Below are 21,142 nucleotides of genomic sequence, written 5' to 3'. Positions count from 1 at the left end.
AACGAAGGCAGTGAGTGAGAGAGTGCCGTTGTGTTTCGGCCATCATAATTCCATTTACTTCCTTTTTTTAGACCGTTTGATGCGCCGGTGACTGATCGGAGAGATGCCGAATCCCCGTACAGCAAGAAGCGGCAGCGGAGGAGGTTTTGGATTTACAGTTAGATTATTGGCCTTTGCAATTACGGTTGCAATCTGTTTCTTCTTTGCTCTATCGTTCTTCTTCACTTCCCACACTCACTCTCCTCATCTCCAAACCAACTTTGTAAGTTCTAACTGACTTTCTCCTTATTTTAACTGAAAATTTAACTCGATTTTCCCCACTCATTTTGTTAAATGATTAATTAAAAAAGGAAAGTACACGAGAAATGAACATTGCCAGGATGACTGATGGAACGGTGTCGTTCCTTTGTGTTTCTAGGGTTTCCCCACTGGAATTGGATCCACGAGGAGGTCCGTTTTAGCACTTAAATCGGATCCGCTAAAGCCCCGACTGGATCAGATCCGGAAGCAAGCCGACGACCACCGCTCTCTTGTTCTTGCCTACGCCTCTTACGCTCGGAAATTAAAGCTCGAAAACTCAAAGGTCGTCAGAGTTTTCGCTGATCTATCACGAAACTACTCGGATCTCATTAACAAGCCATCTTATCGGGCTCTCTTTGAAGCCGATTCGCTCTCCATTGACGAGACGGTGCTCCGGCAGTTTGAGAAAGAAGTCAAAGAGCGGATCAAAGCAACCCGCCAAATGGTCTCGGAAGCCAAGGAATCTTTTGATAACCAACTCAAGATCCAGAAATTGAAAGATACGATCTTTGCCGTCAATGAGCAGCTGACAAAAGCGAAAAAGCAAGGCGCATTTTCCAGCCTCATCGCTGCCAAATCAATCCCTAAAAGCTTACATTGTTTGGCAATGAGATTGATGGAGGAACGGATCGCACATCCTGAGAAATATACAGATGAAGGGAAGCCGATTCCTCCTGAATTCGAGGACCCTAAGCTTTATCATTATGCCATTTTCTCCGATAATGTACTTGCAGCATCCGTAGTGGTCAATTCAGCCACGAAGAATGCCAAAGAGCCATGGAAACACGTTTTCCATGTGGTGACTGACAAGATGAATCTCGGAGCAATGCAGGTTATGTTTAAATTGAAAGATTATAATGGGGCACATATTGAAGTTAAAGCAGTTGAGGATTATAAGTTTTTGAATTCATCTTATGTTCCGGTGTTAAGACAGCTAGAATCGTCAAATTTGCAGAAGTTTTACTTCGAGAACACTCTTGAGAATGCGACTAAAGATACAACTAACATGAAGTTTAGGAACCCCAAGTATTTGTCTATCTTGAATCACTTGAGGTTTTATTTACCCGAGATGTACCCCACATTGCATAGGATCTTGTTTTTGGATGATGATATTGTTGTGCAAAAGGATTTGACAGGGTTGTGGAAGATTGATATGGATGGGAAAGTGAATGGGGCGGTGGAGACTTGCTTTGGGTCTTTCCATAGATATGCACAGTATATGAATTTCTCACATCCTTTGATTAAGCAGAAGTTCAACCCCAAGGCTTGTGCCTGGGCTTATGGGATGAATTTCTTTGATTTAGATGCTTGGAGGAGGGAAAAATGTACAGAGGAATATCATTACTGGCAGAATCTCGTATGCTTCATTCGCACTCTTTAGCTGTTTGATTGATTTATTATGCCATGCTTGTGCTATTTTTGGTGCTTGATTTATGCTTATTGGATGCTGTGCCTGCAACCTTTTTTATAGTCTAGCTCGTAGCTTGATTGTCCTCTTTCAAAGCTTAAAGCATATGAAATGAGAATGAAACTGTGGACATGCCAGCAGTAGTTGTTCTTTAGGATGTTGAATTATGTTGTTCTTTGTGGCTTCCTGTGGAAATTGATGGATACTTGGGCTTTGCAGAACGAGAATCGGACCTTGTGGAAATTGGGAACATTGCCTCCCGGTTTGATCACATTTTACTCCACAACGAAACCGTTGCACAAGTCTTGGCATGTACTTGGACTCGGCTACAATCCAAGCATTAGCATGGATGAGATCAGCACTGCCGCGGTGGTGCACTTCAATGGTAACATGAAGCCATGGCTTGATATTGCCATGAACCAGTTCAAGCCTCTTTGGACCAAGTATGTGGACTATGATTTGGAGTTTGTCCAGGTCTGCAATTTCGGTGTCTAAATAAAAACATCATCTTTGAAGCATCTGTACTGGTAATATGCTACAGATCTAGCTTTACGACAAGAATTTCATCTCAGCATCTGCGTTTTCTTACACGTTAATTCAAGCGTCCTTATTCCGCGTGGAAGAAAATTGGTATATATTCTTACTATAGCACACTTGTCATATTAATTTTAGAATTTATTGTTTAAAAATATTCTGCATATGTTTAACTGTTCAAATTATCCTGCAATGATAAAATGATGGAAAAGAGTTTTGTTGATAGTTTGCCGAAAGCATCATTTGATTTGGAAGTGAAACCAAAATCGATAGCGTTATTATGCTACGCTGGGGAAAACAGAACAAGAGATGTTTGATGTTTCATTCTTATCAGAGACGCTTCTTTTGTTTTTGGTATTAAGCCATTGATTGGTTGTTTGTTTTTGCCCTATCTATACTGAATATTAAAGCTCTTATTGAGTCACAAGTCAATTGATTAGATTTAGAGCTTTTATTTTTCATATTTTTGTTGATGAAAAAAATTATGATTGTGGTCATTGACGGTTCAACGCTTTTAGTTGAACAGATAGTTGTGATCTGTTACTCGATGAAGTGAAAATAGAGAGTAGACGAGTTGAAAACGATAATAAACAATCGTCGAGAGAGAAAGCTCGTGAGAAAGAAAAACCTCTTTTTTAAGTCTTATATATTGGTTTTTGAGATTGATGTGAGGTCTCAGATACGTTGATACGATTGTCAGATAACTTATATATTGATTTTTAGGATTGATGTTAGGTCTGAGACATATTCAGATAAAAGATTTAATTTTTAACTTCAGATAGAAGATTTAGTTTCAATTAAAAGATTGTAGCTGACCATAATATTTACACTTTGGAATATTTTTAGGAACTTCGAAGAATATATATAGTTCTGGAGGTTTAGAGGGCTTGGAAGCCTCAACTAGGGCTGTAAGTGAGACGAGACAGATCGCGAGCTACTCGAGATCGATTCGATTTAGGCTCAATAAATACTCGGATCGAATAGAGTAAGATTTTTATGTATTTAAGGTTGATGTTCGAGTTTGAGTTTGAAGCTTCAATCGAGTTTAAGTTTAAGATTTTTTTTTTCATTTCGAGCTGCTCATGATATTCAGTTCAGGATTTCGAGTTCGAGTCTAGCTTAAAAATTTTAAACTCACGAATTTTCGAGTCGAGTTAAATTTTATTTTAGAGTTTTCGAGTCGAGTCGAATTCAGTAATATTCGAATTCGACTCGGCTCGTTTACACCCCTAGCCTCAACACTTGATAGAAGGAATGCCGAACAATATTTAATTTACGGAGGAAATTGGAAGTAGATAAAATACTTGTATCGCTGTGTGTTGAAGTTACCTCTTGATTTTGGAATTGGATCAGCGACAGTTACCTTGGGATAAAGGTATGGTTGTCTTTTGAAATGATCTATCATATATATATATATATATATATATATATATATATATATACACACACTCGTATACAAGTTGTGTCATATTAATTATACGAAATATTTATTATTTGAAAACCAGTAAATGTTTATTACTTTAAAATCTCAAAAAATATTTCTTTATTTTAAAACTAATAATCACATAAAATCATAATTTAATATTTAAATACTAAAATCTAAATTCAATTCAAATAACACTTTTAGGCAGTTTTGTATTGTAAGATATTTTATATTAACAGTATCTAAATTCAATTCAAATAACACTTTTAGGTAGTTTTGTATTGTAAAATATTTTATATTAAAACTGTTAGAAAACTGTCTGATTTGAAAATCGTTTCTATCATAAATAGTTACAATTTAATAAACAAATATTCATAATTAATAATGTCCTTTGTAAAACCAAACCTTCATAATTTAAAAAAAATATCTTAATCAGACCCGAATCATAGCAACTAGAATCTTCTTTAATATACATGTTATTATCAAATAAATTAACACACAAGATGTCCTTATTAATTCCGGTGGCAGAACTGATTCCTCGAAAATGATGTTGATGAGCTTCCTATTTTCCTTTTTAGCTTGCACCTACGTGTTAAACACTCGCACGCTAAAATTTTCACTTAGTGAAACAACCAAGTAAAATAAATAAAATATTTAACTTCTAAAACATACATTATCGTATAAAAACATTAATAAAATAAAACATGTAAAAAATCATGTCAACTCGTAATAAGAATATATTATAAAAATATGTAATTCAGACTGTACTGTACCATTTTAGATCTATACTTTTCTATTTCAGATCATATCATTGTAAAATTGTACTTTTCTTTTCGAAATCAGATCATTTCAAGTACATACTTTTCTTATTCATATCAAACATTTGTCCATTGTATTATCATGAGAAATATATGCTTTATGAGTCATATGAGTAAGGGTTCATTATGCAGTCAAAACTGCTACTAATAAATGCACCGAGTTACTCCACCTCGTGTATCACTAAGGCACACAAGTCATATGAATAACAGTGTCGTATCATATAACATATAAAATATCATGTAGATTGCACTAGATTACTCCACCTCGGCACCACAAAAGCACACGAGTCGTTCACTCCACCTCTTGCCATGCCAATTGTACCATTAACTCTCGCTTACATACAATGAGCTTACTAAAAATCATATGCTATTTTGCATGTAAGCTAATCATTTATTTAATTCGAATAAAATCTCATAAACATTGTATTAGGCAGTTCATACTCAAAATAATCATACACCATAAAATAAAACAATTTGATAAAATCTATGCTCAATTATTACTTAAAAAACCTTTTAAATAAAAACGACCGAGGTTGAATCATCGCAAGTTTTCCTTTTATTATTTAGTTAAAAAAGTTAGTTGCACTCACTGGTGTCTCACTAACACTTACTATTTCTATTAATTCCCTCTTGAACTTCGTTCCTTTTTCTTTTTGCTTGTTTCGGTCTTGATTCTAGTCACGATCTGCTTGAAAATTAATTATTCAACATAAACAATTTTCGAACATATGTTAATATCTAACTAACTTGTTAAACATGTATCTATGTAAAATATGATAAAATACGATAAATAAATATTCAATGCTAATTTTATAACTTAATCAATTCTACTCAACTCCTGCCAAATAACCTCCCTAGTACTTGAAAATAATAATTCTCAACCTTAGGTCACTTAACTTTTCACAATACTCCCAAATTAATGCATTAACATTGCACTTTAGCAATTTCACCACTAATTCTCCCAAAACTTGCAAATTGATCCCTAAGAATTATTTGACTTTCTAAATCGACCCAATACAACATTTCATCATTCAAATTATAATTTTCGAATGTGAGTTTATTTTGTTGAACGGAATAATGCACTATTTCTATATTTTCGAATGGGTTTTCAAATTAGTTTTCTATAATGTTTGGGGTTGATTTTCCTATGAGTTTCGAATGGGTCTCAATATAACCCCTAACAGAAAACCCAACATTTAAGCAGAAAATTCGTTTATATAAACCAAATATAAACCCTAACAGAAAACTCAAACAAAAAACTAATTCAAAAATATTACAAAACACAAAATTGCATAAAATTATAGGCTTATGAACAACCCAACCCTAAACCCATACATCTAACAAATAATTAGAAGGAAACCCCACAAACCCACTAAAAATTGATATTTATCCTAACTAAGTAAAATATTCAAACAGTTTAAAAAAACTCACCTTCAATGAATGTCAACCGCGTAATCGATTCAAGATGAAATGTTTCGTTTGATTTTGACGGAGATAGAATCAAAAGGGAAACGATTTGTTAAATTAGGGATATAAACCCTAATATTTGAGGAATAATCTGGGTAAAAGGGAAACTAAGATTTTTTTTAGGGGGAAATCACGTTTATTATTAGAAAATGGAATAGCAACACGTGTTTTAATTTTTTTTATGAAATTCAAACGGAAGCATCTATTAAATACGTTTTGTTTCATTCATTACTTGAACGAGTAGCATGATTTGGTGCAAAATGACTTGCATTTCACCCTTTGGACCTAGGTTCAAGTCCCTTTTTTTGCATTTCACCATTTTCATTGTTCCACTATATAACGCTCTCTGATTGGTACGAACTAATAATATGAAATATAAATAATAATTTTTTTAAAAATTGATGTGGCAATGCCACGTCAGCGATCTCAATGATATGGACATCAACTTCCCCTCCACGTGTGCACGCCTCGTCAGCTCCCGACATTGATCGCCAGTTGACTGAAGGTTTTCATCCACCGTGGGTTATTTTTTACCCAAAATTAAACGTTCAGTACACAAATATTCCAAAAAAAATAATACGGATAAATTTGACACTACTGTCAAACATTAAGATTATTTTATTGCATTATGCCTATTTGAATCACCACCGAGCTTGGTCGTTAAAAAAATATCATTTAACATTTAATTCCTTAAATAGTTATTACAAAGCACTGTTATTTTCACTCATTTGGAAATTTAATTTTGTTTATGACAACAAGTCATTCTCACTTGAGAATTGTGATATGTGAAAGAATGACTGTTGACCAGTGTGTAGAGGAGAAAAAATGTATTGGTGAAGGAGATGATAAGAGTATCACTGGTTTGTAATGTGTTGACCCCTTTCCAGTCTCGATTAAAATTATTTATAATGATATTCAGTGTACGTGTCAACAATAGGAATATTATGACTATTTGTAGACTGACAAGTTAGAAATATATTATAATTGAATTTTGTTCCGACATATCACCTAAGCATATTAGAAATCCTGTTCATGCACTATAGTTTACCATAAACCGGTATTCGGGGACATAGATCAGACGAACGTTGTTAAAAATAATACCTCGTTTATTTTATTATCCATCTAAACTTCAATTTATAGTACACAGTTCAAGTAATTACACAATAACTAAAATATAACTGTTACTAACTGCCTCTAACAACCTATCTAACAAACTAACTAATATCTGTTTATCTCAACAAACGTTCTAGTGGACGGGGAGCTATGTTTGAAGATTTTGTGTGGTGGAGAGCTCACAGTATTAACAAGTATAGTTTCATAGAAGATCGGAGGTTTATGGAAATCAACTCAAACTATAATAAATTTTAGGATAAATTACACATTTAGTATCTAACTATTAGTTTTGGTCCGTTTTAGTATTTAAACTTTAATTTGTTTCAAAATTAGACCTATTTTTTAGTTTTGTTTCATTTTAGTACCAGTCGTTAAAAATGTAATGCATTTAGTACCTAAATTATCAATTTTGATTCGTTTTAGTAACTAAAATTTTTATTTTTCAAAATACAACGTTAACTTTTTAACTATGTACTTAAATGAAACAAAAATTAAATTTTAGATATGATTTTTAAAAATTAAAAATTTAGATTTTAAATAGACTAAAAATAATAATTTATATATTAAACGTATAATTTACCCTAAGTTTCGATAGAGATTGACAATGTGTTTGTTTATAAGTCTATATTTATATATAAATAAATCTATTTTAGATAAAATTTCATGTGATTCAGTAAACTCTCGCACGACTGGAAGAAATTAAACAGTTTTCGTTCAATATTCATTTCCAAAGGTAGGGTCAAATGAAGCCTGAAACGCGTGTGGTAACAACAGTCGAATATGATATAAGGTATAATTGTAAAATAGCCTCAATATATTTTCAATTATATTCTTTAGGTCACCGTGACAATTTAAATTATAAAGTTTTAATTTTTTAAAATAATTTTCGGGTAAACTAAATTAGTGATTTTTTTTATCTATCTTATTTTAATTTTCAATTTGTAAAAAAATTAAAATTTAATCACTTTTATTTTTAATATATTTTATTTTAGTAGTTGGGACGTTGGCTCGCAATTTGTTGACTGTCATTTTAATGAATTATCTTTTCAATATTAAGGGAAGAAACTAAATAATTGAAAAAAATAAGATGATATTAAACATCATTGTTTCCTTATGATAAACGAACACAACAATATAAGTAGGATTTCAGAAGATAATTCATTTACAAAGTTTAACAAATCCTAGTGAATGCTTCGATCAAAATTGATGTTCATGAGAGATGAATCCTAGTTGCAAGTGAGTCTAAAGCAGGCCTGTAGTGTGATAGACTAATAGGTTTTCGAGATAAGAATCTTCATAAAAGTAAAGTAAATATAACCGATGATTACTTTAATCGAAACTTGAATCAAAACTGATTACTTTAATCGATTTATTACCCCAAGTTTCGATATGAATTCGAACATGATTCAAACTTGACCAGAAAGTCGATCTCAGTACTATGAATTCAATCATTGCAGATCAAACATATGTGGTTCAAGTCATAAGCTATTCGAGTAACAAACAAGTTGATTTAACCATGGTGAAGGTGATGGAGCCAAGAATCTTTGCATCAGCCTCATGTTGAATAAAGTATTCCCACAATTTATTTTTTATGTTTCTTCTTAGCCTGCTTCTTCTCTGTTATCACACAAAAAAAATTAACGTGATGATCATAAAACTAAGCTTCGCAAGCACAAAGTGTGGATAATTCTTAGTCTTGTAATTCTTCATACTCCGCTTCTTGCTCTTACAACACTAATTGTTAACCAAAATCTGAAAAACCAAGCAAGAAAATCAAAATGGTGGGGGATCGAGAAGTGGTGGTGGTGGTGCGGAACTCCATGATTCGCAGTGGGACGAAGGTTCCATGTGTGTAATCTCATTGGGAATTCGAGAAATCACTTTGGCATTATTCTGATATCCCCACACTAGACATCCCACGTGCTTAAATTAACGAATATACTTTGTTTTTGCTAATAACATTTGATTTACCCTCACTAGGCCACGGTTCGACCAAAAAAAAATCTTTTACCCCTTTTATGTACCCTTATATAATTTAATGTCACGTGTATCAATGAATTTTACTCAACTTAGCCAAAGTTTTCTGTCAACTTGCTCTACCCTAAACTTTTTTACCGTCAATTGTTTACCTCCTTCACCTTCATTTAGTGGAATAACTCACGTTTTCGTTTATGAATATGAATTGAAGCAATGAATTAGTCATGAAATTGGATTATTGAAAGACAAAGTTAGGGTAAACAACTGACGGCAAAAACAAAGTTAGGGTAAAAGAAAGGTAACGGAAAACTTTAAAAAAATTATTAAGCTAACGTGATTACAAAGTAGTATGTATTTTAAATGTTCTCAACCATTTGACAATTAACGCTCAATCACCCTGCTGTAGCTGCTGGTGCTTGAACCCGTAACCTCTAAGAATAACAAAGATTCCTTTAATTGCTAAAGTAAGTTGGTTCGAACAATGGACAACTTTAATTAAGTTGAGTAAACATAGGTTTAAATACTTAAGAAATCTTTCAACTATTTTAATATTCAGTTTAGATTTTAGATTTTATTTATAAAGACCAAAATTTCTACATCATTTTTATTTGAAGTTTTTAGTGTCTTCCAACTCTCGTTCAACTTTATTATAATTATGGGTATAATACTATAAACAACTTTTTTAGATTTTTAAATAACTCGATCTGTAATCTATAAAATAAATAAATAAACTATTATTGATAAAATAATATAATTCTATATGTTTATAATTTTTATAAGGAAAATAATATGAAGTTTTACGTTTTTGTAGATAACAGATCATAATAAAATAATTATTTTTTGCCTTACCAAATAATTACGATTAGGCTTAGTACAAGTTATGGCCCCTATCATTTGAGCCAACTGCTGAGCACAGTGAAAACGTGTACAAGTCCAGGCCCCTCGACATTTCAACACCATTGTGCAAATTGTCATCCAGAAAACAAGTAGGAATATATGTGGATACAAAGCTTACAACACAAAAAAGAAAAAAAATAATTGCAACCACGTCTGAAGTGTAGTCTTCAACATACATTTAGTAAACATAATTTTCAATAACAAAGTCCACAAATCCTGAATATCCATAGCATTATCAGCAATCGATACCGAAACCCGACCAACTGCCGGCAACATCACCTCCAAGCATCATTGTTTAATTGCTTACAAGTGACATTTAAGGCTCCACAATTATCTTACCAGTGGCATGACCATCCATGATCTTAGCCCATGCTTCTTCAGCCTTACCTAGGGGATACTTTGAATCAATTACTGTTTTAAGCTTCCCTTCTTTCACCAAGTTTACAAGATACTCAAGGTTTTCCTTCTTAGGTTTCATAAGCAGTGGAACCAGCTGCTTCTTTGACAAGGTAAGCTTTTTCATAGCAAAAGTTAGCAAAGCACTAGGACCAGGTGTTATATCTATTACCTTTCCGTTTGCACTCAGATTAGGCTCAAAAGTAGACCAAGGAATGCCCATTGCACAGTGGATCACTGCATCATATTTGCGACCAGAGGGGCTCTTCAGAGCCGCCCCTTCAGGAGTTTTGTAGTCAAGAACCTCATCTGCTCCAAGGCTCTTGACTAGATCCATATTACGAGCCCCACAAGTGGCTGTCACATGTGTGTTTCCAAGCTTTGCCAGTTGAACTGCATATTGACCTACACCACCTGAAGCAGCAGTAATCAGAAGATTTACTTGCTGGCCACTTCCATCAAGCTTGATCCCAGCGGATTGGGTGAGTGCCTGGTGAGCTGTGAGACCAGCAACAAGCAAGCCTGCACCTTCAGCAGCTGATACTTCTGGAGGCCTTGCAACTGCCAAACTCTCCTTAACCACAGCAAATTCAGCTAGTCCACCTCCACTCTATCATTGCAAAAATAATCATAACCATAATAACTGACATGATACACTGAATTGGTGGTAAATTCACCATACCATTGGCCTGCAATAACAATATCTAGGTTTCTCCCCCCACTAAATGGCCAAATGATAAGAATAAATCATTTCTCAGAAATGAGTCATACCGACGAAGGATGGTTGCATTCTAAACATGATATGACTCAATATGGAAATTTAGTTGTAATAAAATCTGGCATTTCAGGATGTTCCTACAGATTGAACCAACAAATAGGCCAGTGAAACATCACACATACATATGTTTCTCTCAACCGTCACTATCAATATAACCAAAAAACGGAAAGCCAAAAGTTTTCAAAGAAAGGTTTACCATTAAAAAGGTTACTTCAGGGTTTCAAGTTCTGGTGATGACATGACACGCTGGCTTCATTTGCTTTGATTAATCCAAACACAATTAATTGCTTGAGCTAATACCCAAAAACATCAACAACTTTCTAAATTGTTACCGATCACTCTAGTAAAAGCTAGTGCTTCTCCACTCATCATGAAGAAATATCATTTCTGATTGTTCTCAGAATGATTAATGGCATGCTAGTTGAGAATGAGAACTTACAAAATGATTAAGCATGCCCACAACCTTATCCCCATCTTTGTAATTCGTGACTCCTGGTCCAACCTTTATGACTTCTCCTGCTACATCAGTAGCTGTACAAGGGGAAAAAAACTTTAGCCAATGACTAAAAACAGGGAATCCAAATATCAACAGAAAGAAAATTGCAAAGCTTACTGATAATTTAGAGTTGGATTCTTTTAATATAACTTGCATGCAGTATATAACTAGCCAACTTTTCTTTTGGGATACCAAATTCTCATGTTTTAAAACGTTGAATTCATGACAAAGAAAAATGATAATAAGTCTTCAAGGCTGTATCAATATCCCTTCACTTATAGACAAATTATGTTCTTTAATGATAGACTTGGTTAACAAATCGACACGTTTTTCCATTAACAATTGCCGCTAAAGCAAAACCAGGAAATGTACATAAACGCAAATTTGATTACAACATAGAATGATCCAGCAAAACATTAAATAAATCATTTTTCAAAAAAAAAAACTCTTCCGGAATTTGACATATCACTACTACAAACCCAGATTTCATAGAATTGTGCAACTTATACTTAACAGATGATGTTAATTAAATACAAATACCACTAGCCAAGTAAAAATGAAAGAGTCGGAAGAATATTTCAAAACGGAAACAGTCAAAAGGAGAAAACAAATAAAGTACCAGGTATGTGGGGGAATTTTCTAGGTAAAAATGGGCGCAGCATCCCTTTCTGAATTTTCCAGTCAACTGGGTTTAGACTAGTTGCCTCCAGTTTAAGCAAAACTTCTCCTTGACTTGGAGTAGGGATTGGAACTTCAACATGCTGTAACAGTCGTAAAAAATCACAGCCGTTATAACACCAAGTCACTGGCAATAAATTTTCAAGTTTATATCGATCAAAAAAATACTGGAGAAAAATTTTCATTTCCAAATAAAGGGCTAACGCTTCCCTGTCAAAAATTAACCTCTCATTTTCAAACCCTTTTCTGGAAATTTAATTCCGAAAAGAGAATCCCGAATTTCTTTCCATTCTTGAAATTTCCACTTTCCTAATGCCTCACGACCCTCATTCAAATCATTTCAATCACAGATTTAAACAATAGAATTTTGAATTCAAAGAGAGAATATCAATCTAAGCACTAGATTAACAAACCTTGACCAAAATTTCGTCCACATAAAAACGAACTAATACCTCAATCCAGAAAAATATAAGATAAATACTACCAAAAGCTAAAGAACAATATATGGTGAGAATGAAGTAGAATCACCTTCAAACCAGCAGCGCCTCCGCCATAGCCGCTATATTGAAGGGCATGAATCAGATTTTCAGCCATTTTGTTCATGAATTGGAGAAGATAAACAGAAAGCTTTGTTTAAAGGAAATTAGAGGGTAGAGTGTACTTTGCTGCTTGGATACCGTACTTTGGATCTATCTATATATTGTTGTTAAGCGCTAGCGCTGATCACCAAACATCCAAATGGGACCACTTTCACAATATGACGGACTTACCCTCCATAATATTTTAAACGTTATTTTAGTTAAAAAAAAGTTTATTTTAACCCTAAAATTAATATCAAATACATAAAAAATAAAATAAAATACAATGAAAATGATGGTTTCAAACTAATAGTAAAAGTTAGAATTTGTAATTTTTTTATTTTTAACTTTACATTTGAGAACAAATTATAATTTTACCTTTATTAATATATGAGTTATACTCAATTATTTATTTATATTTTATTTTAATTATTTAATATTAACCTCCTTAAAAATAATTTATTAAATAATAACTTTTTTTAATTATTTAAAGTAAATAAAATTCAAAATATTAATAAAATATCTTATATCCATGTATTAAAAAGTATTGATAATATATTTTTTCTTAATAAAATATTTTATTTATAAAAATATAATTAATGAGTTATCTTAAAATATTTTTTATATTTTTATTATAATTTAAGTGACATATTTTATATTTCGTAGTATTAATAAATGTAAATATAATTTAAATTTAATGTTTTTAATTTATAACATAATACATATAATGAATATTTTTTATACTCGTTTTCTAACAATAATCCAAACAGCTAAATTTTAGACTATATTTTTAAAGATTACTTTTAAAAATTCTTTTAACCATAATTTTAAAAATTATTTTTTAAAAACCTTAATAAGCTTTTCGATATAATAAATGTATTAAACCCAAATGACAAACCTATCCTTGGTTGGGGTTGTTGATTCTGGCATTGCTTTCAATATGCCAAAGTTCGAAAGCATTCTTTGTTAATAAAATTCAATTTTATGCCATTGAGCCATACTCAACATTTGTGGCAAGTGATACTCAATAGTATATGTTTTATACTAAAGTTTAATAATTAAATATATGGGAGAACAACAAAATTCAAGTAATCTTACATTTAGTTAGTAGTTAAATAAATATTATATATTTTAAATATTAGTTTATATAAGATTAAAAGAAATTAAATTTAAGATTTTTATAACTTTTAAACTACATTTAACTTTTTTTCATATATATAATTTAATGATTTTTATAAAATTTTAAATTAAGGTTTTTAATTTAATTAATAATTTTATTTTTATCAAAAATAAAATATACAAAAAATATAAATGTATGAATAAAATATTTCTGTCAAATGATTATACATAATCTTAATTTTTTTTTTGTATAAATTGGTATTTAAAATAGATTTATATTTTAATTAAAAATGTTTAAATGTACAAATCAAAATATATTTATATATTTTTATGATTAATTTTATTAACTGTCACGTCAACACTTTTATTAAATATTAATGGCAAGTGACTTGATTGACATCCATTAAATAATTAAGTGATCTGATTGAAAGTATTAAAAGAATAGTACTTAAAGTAAAAGGAATAAATAGTTAAATGGTTATTGATATAGTTTACCTAAAATAAAACTAGTCCGTACACACGTCGCAAACAATTTGGGTTTGAACTAGGGGTGTACAACAGTCGAGTAGAGTTCGAGTATTGCTGAACTTGATTTGATTCGAAAATTTTGAAATGGAACTCGACTCGAAAACTTGCGAGCTTAAAATTTTTAAGCTTGACTCGAACTCGAAATCCTGAACTGAAGCTCGTGAGCAGTTCGAAAAAGCTCGAAATGAAGAAAAAAATTCTTAAACTTAACAAGATTGAATCTTCAAACTTAAACTCGAACCTGAACCTTAAATACATGAAAATCTTATTGTATTTTAAAAAAAAATCAACACATAAATGTTAATATTAGTAATAATTTATTTTTTAAAAAACAAAATATTAATATATTATATTTTCGAGCTACTCACGAGCTTTTTGAGTCGAGTATCAAGTAGTTTGTTTCGGCTCGTTAAGAATTCGAGTCGAGATCGAATCGAGTCCATTCGATCCGAGTATTTATCGAGCCTTAATCGAATCAATTTCGAGTAACTCGCGATCTATCTCGTCTCATTTATCGCCCTAATTTAAACTTTTCAGCGGCAAAAACTGTCACATGAACATCTTCCCATCGCTATTTTATTTTACAGAACCCAACACGTAAAACAAAAACACAACTCCAAAAGCATCTTTACTTGTAATTAAAAAACCACTAATCTGCATAGCAATAATAGAGTCCTTGAATTAAATAAAATGAAAATTACAATTAAAGCTGCAAATTAAAACTATATTTTTGAGAGGTGGTAAAAGTTATGTCATTTGAATTTGAGGTATTTGTACTTATTTTAATTCGGGTAAACTACATCAATAGTCACTAATATTTGAGTTAGAATTTATTTTCATTATTGATATTTCAAAAATCATAAATCAATCACTACCGTTATTACAAATCAATCATTCAATGTTAACAATATCATTGTTGGTGACAGAAAGTTGAACTGTATCGTTAAATGCTTACTTGGTCGGTTAAATGCTTACATGGCCCGTTGATCAATCACTAATTCAATGAAAACTGGCCTTTTATGGAAATTACTTTTCTTCTCCTCTCCCTTCTTCTTCCCCATATTTTTCATTTGGCCCAAATGATTCACTCAGTTTCTCAGTTATTTTGGTGCAGAAAATCCCCAGATTTTCCATCAATTTCTCCACGTCTTTTCTATGAACTCTCAACTTGTCTTCTTTCTCCTCGATCAAACGATCGAAACCCAGATTTTTCCCTTGATCTTATGGTTTTAGGTTGCGATATTTTGAGAGAAAAGTGGTGAAACAAGTGAAAGCGTGGGACAAGAAAATTAAATCGAGGAAGGGGACTGTGATTTGGGTTTGGGGTTTGTGCAAATGATGATTCCATTGAAGGAAATTGTTAGTTAGTTTTGAGAGAAAGTGATTGAATTTGGAAAAATGGAAGAAGAATTTGAACGGGTTGATGAAAAGCTATGGATTTCGTGGGGGTATTTAATGGCAGCCGACGAAACTTGGTCAGTTAATGAGAAAGTTGTCTGTAAGCAAACGAGGGTTCTATAGCTCAGCGATGGTGACGATTTGTACCATTAAACTCGACAATGTTTCTCGGTCGGACGGTGGACATGTAATGACGCCGCCGAAAAGATGATGATAAAGCTATGGCGGTGAAGGAGAAGATATCATTATAATTTTTTACCCTTTGTGTTTTTGGTGATAAATGTGTAAATTAAACAAAAATAATTATTTGTTTTGGGATCTGAAACTAAGACAAATGATGAATGCAGTGAAGGAGAAACGGGAGAGTAAAGAATGGGTTGTGAAGAAGTAGAAGAAAGAGTGAAGAATGAGTTGTGAAGAAGGAAAGGGGAAGAATAAGTAATTTCTATAAAAAAGGTCAACAACTTTCATTGAATTAGTGATTGGTCGTAAGCAGTTAACCGGCCAGGTAAACATTTAACGGTACATGTCAATTTTCCATCACTTACAACAACGACCGATAACGTCGAGGGATCAATTTATAATAAACGATAACGTTAGTGATTGATTTATGATTTTTAAAACATCAATAGTGAAAATAATCACTATCCCAAACATTAGTGACTATTGATGTAGTTTATCCTTTTAATTATTTTTCATAAATTTCAAAGATGGGACATTTAAATAAATAAATTAGTGAGAATCTGGGGTGAATTCACGAGATAATGTTCTCGATTTTTTTTTTCACGATATGGTGCACATCCCAGATTAATTGCTGGGATGGGGTGAATTCTACAGTGGTCTTGGAGGTCGCCATGGCATCCGGGCGACCTTGGAGGTCGCCATGGCATCCGGGCGACCTTGGAGGTCGCCATGGCATCCGGGCGACCTGTGTGTATTACAGAATAGGGCCATGCAATCAACATGGGTGGGACATGCAATCAACATGGGACGTGCATGGGGGAGGGGATGCATGCAATCAACATGGGACGTGGGAATGCATGGGGGAGGGGATGCATGGGGTGGGAATGCATGGGGGAGGGATCAACATGGGATGTGGGAATGCATGGGGGAGGGGATGCATGGGACGTGGGAATGCATGGGGTGGGAATGCATGGGGGAGGGGATGGTGCATTGGACGTGGGAATGCATGGGGTGGGAATGCATGGGGAGGGGATGGTCACGGTGGTCGCCATGGAGTCTCGGCGACCAAGGTCCTGCTGCATGCATGCGTTGCATCATAGCTCATAGCTTGCATGTATGCGTTGCATCATAGCTCATAGCTCAGAGATTCCTGCACCCGTACCTGTATGTGTTGCATCTATAATTACGTTATTGCAGCGTTAATTTAGCTGTGAGCCTTTCAATGCTCAATAGTTAACGCTCAGTTGTTTTATAAAGGATATGGGGTATAGGGTAGAAGCACAAGCAGAACCAGCACATATAAATTTTGCCGAGAGAAATAAAAGGAAGAAGAAGAAAAGAAGATAAAGGCTCAAACATAGTTGAGGTAATTTTTTTATTGTTTAATTTAGTTTATTATATGAAATTATTAGTTTGTTAGTTTCGGGTGCAACTTAAAACTAAAATCTAGTTAATTAGTTTGTTAGTATAAATTATTAGTTTGTAAGTTTAAGTTATATTATATTAGTTTATTAGTTTAAGTTATATATTATATTATATAAAAAATTAGTTAATTAGTTTCTTAGTTTAAGTTATTAAATATAAAAAATATTAATTAATTTGTTAGTGTCTTTAAACGTATATTAGGTTGTTCGTTGAAGTTGAAGTTATATTATAATAAAATTAATTAGTGCTTAATTAGTTTGTTATTTTAACTAAGTTATATTATAATAAAGAAATAGTTTATTACTTTAAGGTATATAATATATTAGATTATATAAAATTAATTTGTGGGAGCTATTGTTGTTTAAATAAATATTTTGTTTACACATACATGACATTATTTTACAATATTTGCCCACGTACAGATTGATTCGAAGAAAGAAACAAGGCAGGAAAAGAAAGTAAAGGAAGAAGGCATAAAGACGTGAGTAATTTATTATTTTTGTTGTCCATTTTTTGTTGTTGTGTATGTGTAAATTAGTTAGTTAGTAAGTTTATATTAGATTTATAAAACTAATTTGTGCGAGATAATTTCCGTTTTAAAAAATATTGTGTTTAAAATATTTAGTGTTGTTTAAAAAATATTTTGTTTAATTTACATTGTATGTGTATATTAGTAAGAAGTAAAATTAATTGAATGAAATAATCCGGACAACGCATTATCTCGCGAAATAATTATTTTGAGAACATTATCTCGACAGTTTTGCCTAACAAATTTGTTTGATATTTTAAAAAAAAAAATATTATCAAACTAATCATTATTATTAGTAATAATTACTAAATGATTAGTATCAAATCTAAATCATTAAATATTTATAATAAATAATTATTAGTGATTATGACTAAATCATATATTATTAAATCATTAAATATCAAATCATTAGATTAATAGTAATTATCAAATCATTATTAGGTTTATTAGTAAGCAATCAATCAAGTTAAATAATAACTTTTATTTGATCATTAATATAATAGTATATTATATTATATTTAATAATTTATGAAATTATCTTATCTAATTTTTTAATCTAAATTAATTTATTTTTTTATTTGTAGAGAAAATGAGCAACAACTTTTTCACGATTGTCCATTATAATGGACAGATTATGGAAAATGAGGTCGGAGTAGTTTTTCAGTCTGAAAAACCAATAAATATGATGTTCAAAAAAGACATCACATTTATAGAAATGAAGCATAAGATAGAAAGAAAAATTCGAGCTGCAGTGGATGGTTTGAGGTATAGGTTTATGATATGCTCTAACCCAGTCAGATATGCTGCAGTTCCACTTGAAGAAGATGATGATATTGGAACCATGGTTGGATTACATGAGTCAACCAATATAGCAGTTATTGAATTATTTGTTGATGTGCGTAACATATGTGATGTTCCTGGGTCATCAAGAGGTGTGGCTCAAAATCCATCTGAAATGGCTTTATATAGTCAGTTTGAGGAGCCGACATACAGGTTCCCGAACAGTTTTATGGCACTATTGGAAAGTGTAAATGAAGTCGGGGGGACATCTATAGCAGCAGAGTATGAGACGAGAAACATACCGGAATTGGTTGTTGATATTGACGCTGAAAATCGATGGGGAGAAATTCATGATGATTCAAGCGAAGATGAAGAAACTGAAGAACCCGTTTTGGGCGGCGACGAAAATATTTTTGGTGGAGGTGCAATTGATGATACTAGTAATGATTTGATACTAAAAATCATTGTTAAGGTAAAAAAAGTAGTCTAATTTCAATAAATAATTTGTAATAAATAGCAAACGAGTTTACAATTGTTGTCGATGTCGGGGTGTTGTTGAATGATAATGTCGGGGCGGACGTCTGATACGTTGTGGCCGTTGTGGCTCAGGAGTATTGTACCCATCCCCCTCATTCATTGGGGGTATTTGAACTGTCATGTGTTCAAAGTCATACGTCGACGAAAACGTAGGAGAATAGATGGGTGCCTCAGGCTGCACAAACTCTGGTATGTATGCCGGGCCAGTAGAATCATCAACTGCGTGATGCAACGATTGTGGTGCGCTATTATCCACATCGGTCATTTCCGCTTCAGTTTGTAGAGATGAACTCCCACTCCCACTCGGTAGAGAGTATTCAGCTTTACCAAATCTTTTCTTAAACCTCAAAAATTGTCGCCTCTCTACTATTGTTGTGAGGAACGGCTTTCCATTATCCAAAAAATAAGCAAGGTAAGCCGAAGTCTCAAAATTAAAGTCGTCGTCTTGAATGGCGTCAAGAGTTGGCATGAATGAAGCCCTATTGTTCCAAGCATTAATGTAGGTTGCATGCTTCTCAACCCAATTAACGCTTTCTTTACGACGACCATCAAATCTGTGCAGTTCGTCATGCGTCTCAACCCAATTCACTGGACGACGACCATCTAAGTTTGGAGGAGGTCATGATCCCATGGACTCCGCGGAATAGGTTGGTGGAAGTGGAATTGCCTCAGCACTCTATCCCCAAATTGGATCTCAACAAAAGCAAAATTGATCAATGGTGTAACAGCACACCAATATTGAAACCCATCTAAAATATCGTGCGGTATCAACGCAAATAATTCTTCATTCATGTATGGTCTCCAATTAAACTGTAAAATTACAAAAACAATAAAATTTATTTAAATCAGATAATATAGTTAATTTAAATAATAATTAAAAAATACAAATTATGCATACCTCCTTTTTGGCCTTAATGTCGATCTTCAACCTGAACTCTTTAATGTTGTTGTGCACCAACCCTGTGCCTTCAATTTTATGCCTCCATCTGTATATCAATCAAAACAAAAATAGAGACATTTTGTTCAATAATTTTAATCAAAATAAATATTTTTTAATTAATATTTTATATTAAAATAGAGGATTCATATTACCTTCCGGCAAGTGGAAAGTCAACCGCAGTCCGACTAATCGGTGTCAAAAACGGAAGTCTATGCCAAGCCCATGATTGTAGCAGCAATAGACATCCACCGATTTCTACTGTATTATTATCATTCACGACTAATGACGCCTTGCACATCTCACGATACAAGAACGCCAATATCGCTGAACCCCAGCTATATTGCCTACAATTCTCAAAATTTGTTAAAAAAAGAAGATACTGAGTGTGAACATAACTACCGGATTTATCAGGCATCAAAATTCCCCCAATCAATTGTAATATATACGCTCGTGTTGCATATATAATTTCGTGCTCCGTACTATTTGATTGAAGTTGAAATTCATTCTTCAACCATGACAACCTCACCCGCCACCCTTTACACTCTGGTGGTACGGGCGCTTTCCCAAGAAACAAGTTGCAAAGTTGTTCCACCTTATTAAACTCATGTGACATTACCACCGGCATCCCATTAGTTTGGACCCCGAGTTGCATTGCCACATCCTCCAAAGTTATCGTGCATTCGCCACACGGCAAATGAAACGTGTGCGTTTCTGGTCTCCAACGTTCAATCAACGCACTGATCAAACCTGGGACCAACTTGTAATCTCGCACAAATGTGATATACCAAAATCCAGCCTCTTGCAAATTTTCTTCTATTAGTGGGTGTGGCTTGGGCACTT

General features: G+C 32.9%; 2 protein-coding genes across 2 annotated transcripts; one reads left to right on the top strand and one right to left on the bottom strand.

The window, feature by feature from the left end:
• Positions 1–2: 2 nt before the first annotated feature.
• LOC120120988 (galacturonosyltransferase 8-like) lies at positions 3–2,465 on the top strand. Its single transcript, XM_039140476.1, has 3 exons — positions 3–262; positions 419–1,657; positions 1,928–2,465. The coding sequence occupies exons 1-3, from the start codon at positions 104–106 to the stop codon at positions 2,201–2,203; spliced, it is 1,674 nt and encodes a 557-aa protein (XP_038996407.1). The 5' UTR covers positions 3–103; the 3' UTR covers positions 2,204–2,465.
• Positions 2,466–10,014: 7,549 nt separating this feature from the next.
• Positions 10,015–12,954, bottom strand: LOC120120989 (chloroplast envelope quinone oxidoreductase homolog). Its single transcript, XM_039140477.1, has 4 exons — positions 12,814–12,954; positions 12,227–12,368; positions 11,551–11,642; positions 10,015–10,943 (listed from the first exon to the last, which is right to left on the bottom strand). Exons 1-4 carry the CDS (start codon positions 12,886–12,888, stop codon positions 10,254–10,256), a joined length of 999 nt encoding a protein of 332 aa, XP_038996408.1. The 5' UTR covers positions 12,889–12,954; the 3' UTR covers positions 10,015–10,253.
• Positions 12,955–21,142: the final 8,188 nt, after the last annotated feature.

This window comes from Hibiscus syriacus, unplaced genomic scaffold (genome assembly GCF_006381635.1).
Source record: "Hibiscus syriacus cultivar Baekdansim isolate YM2019G1 unplaced genomic scaffold, ASM638163v2 tig00110356_pilon, whole genome shotgun sequence".
NCBI lineage: Eukaryota > Viridiplantae > Streptophyta > Magnoliopsida > Malvales > Malvaceae > Hibiscus > Hibiscus syriacus.
Note: the sequence above shows the minus strand (reverse complement) of the source record. Positions and strands in the feature narration are given on the sequence as shown.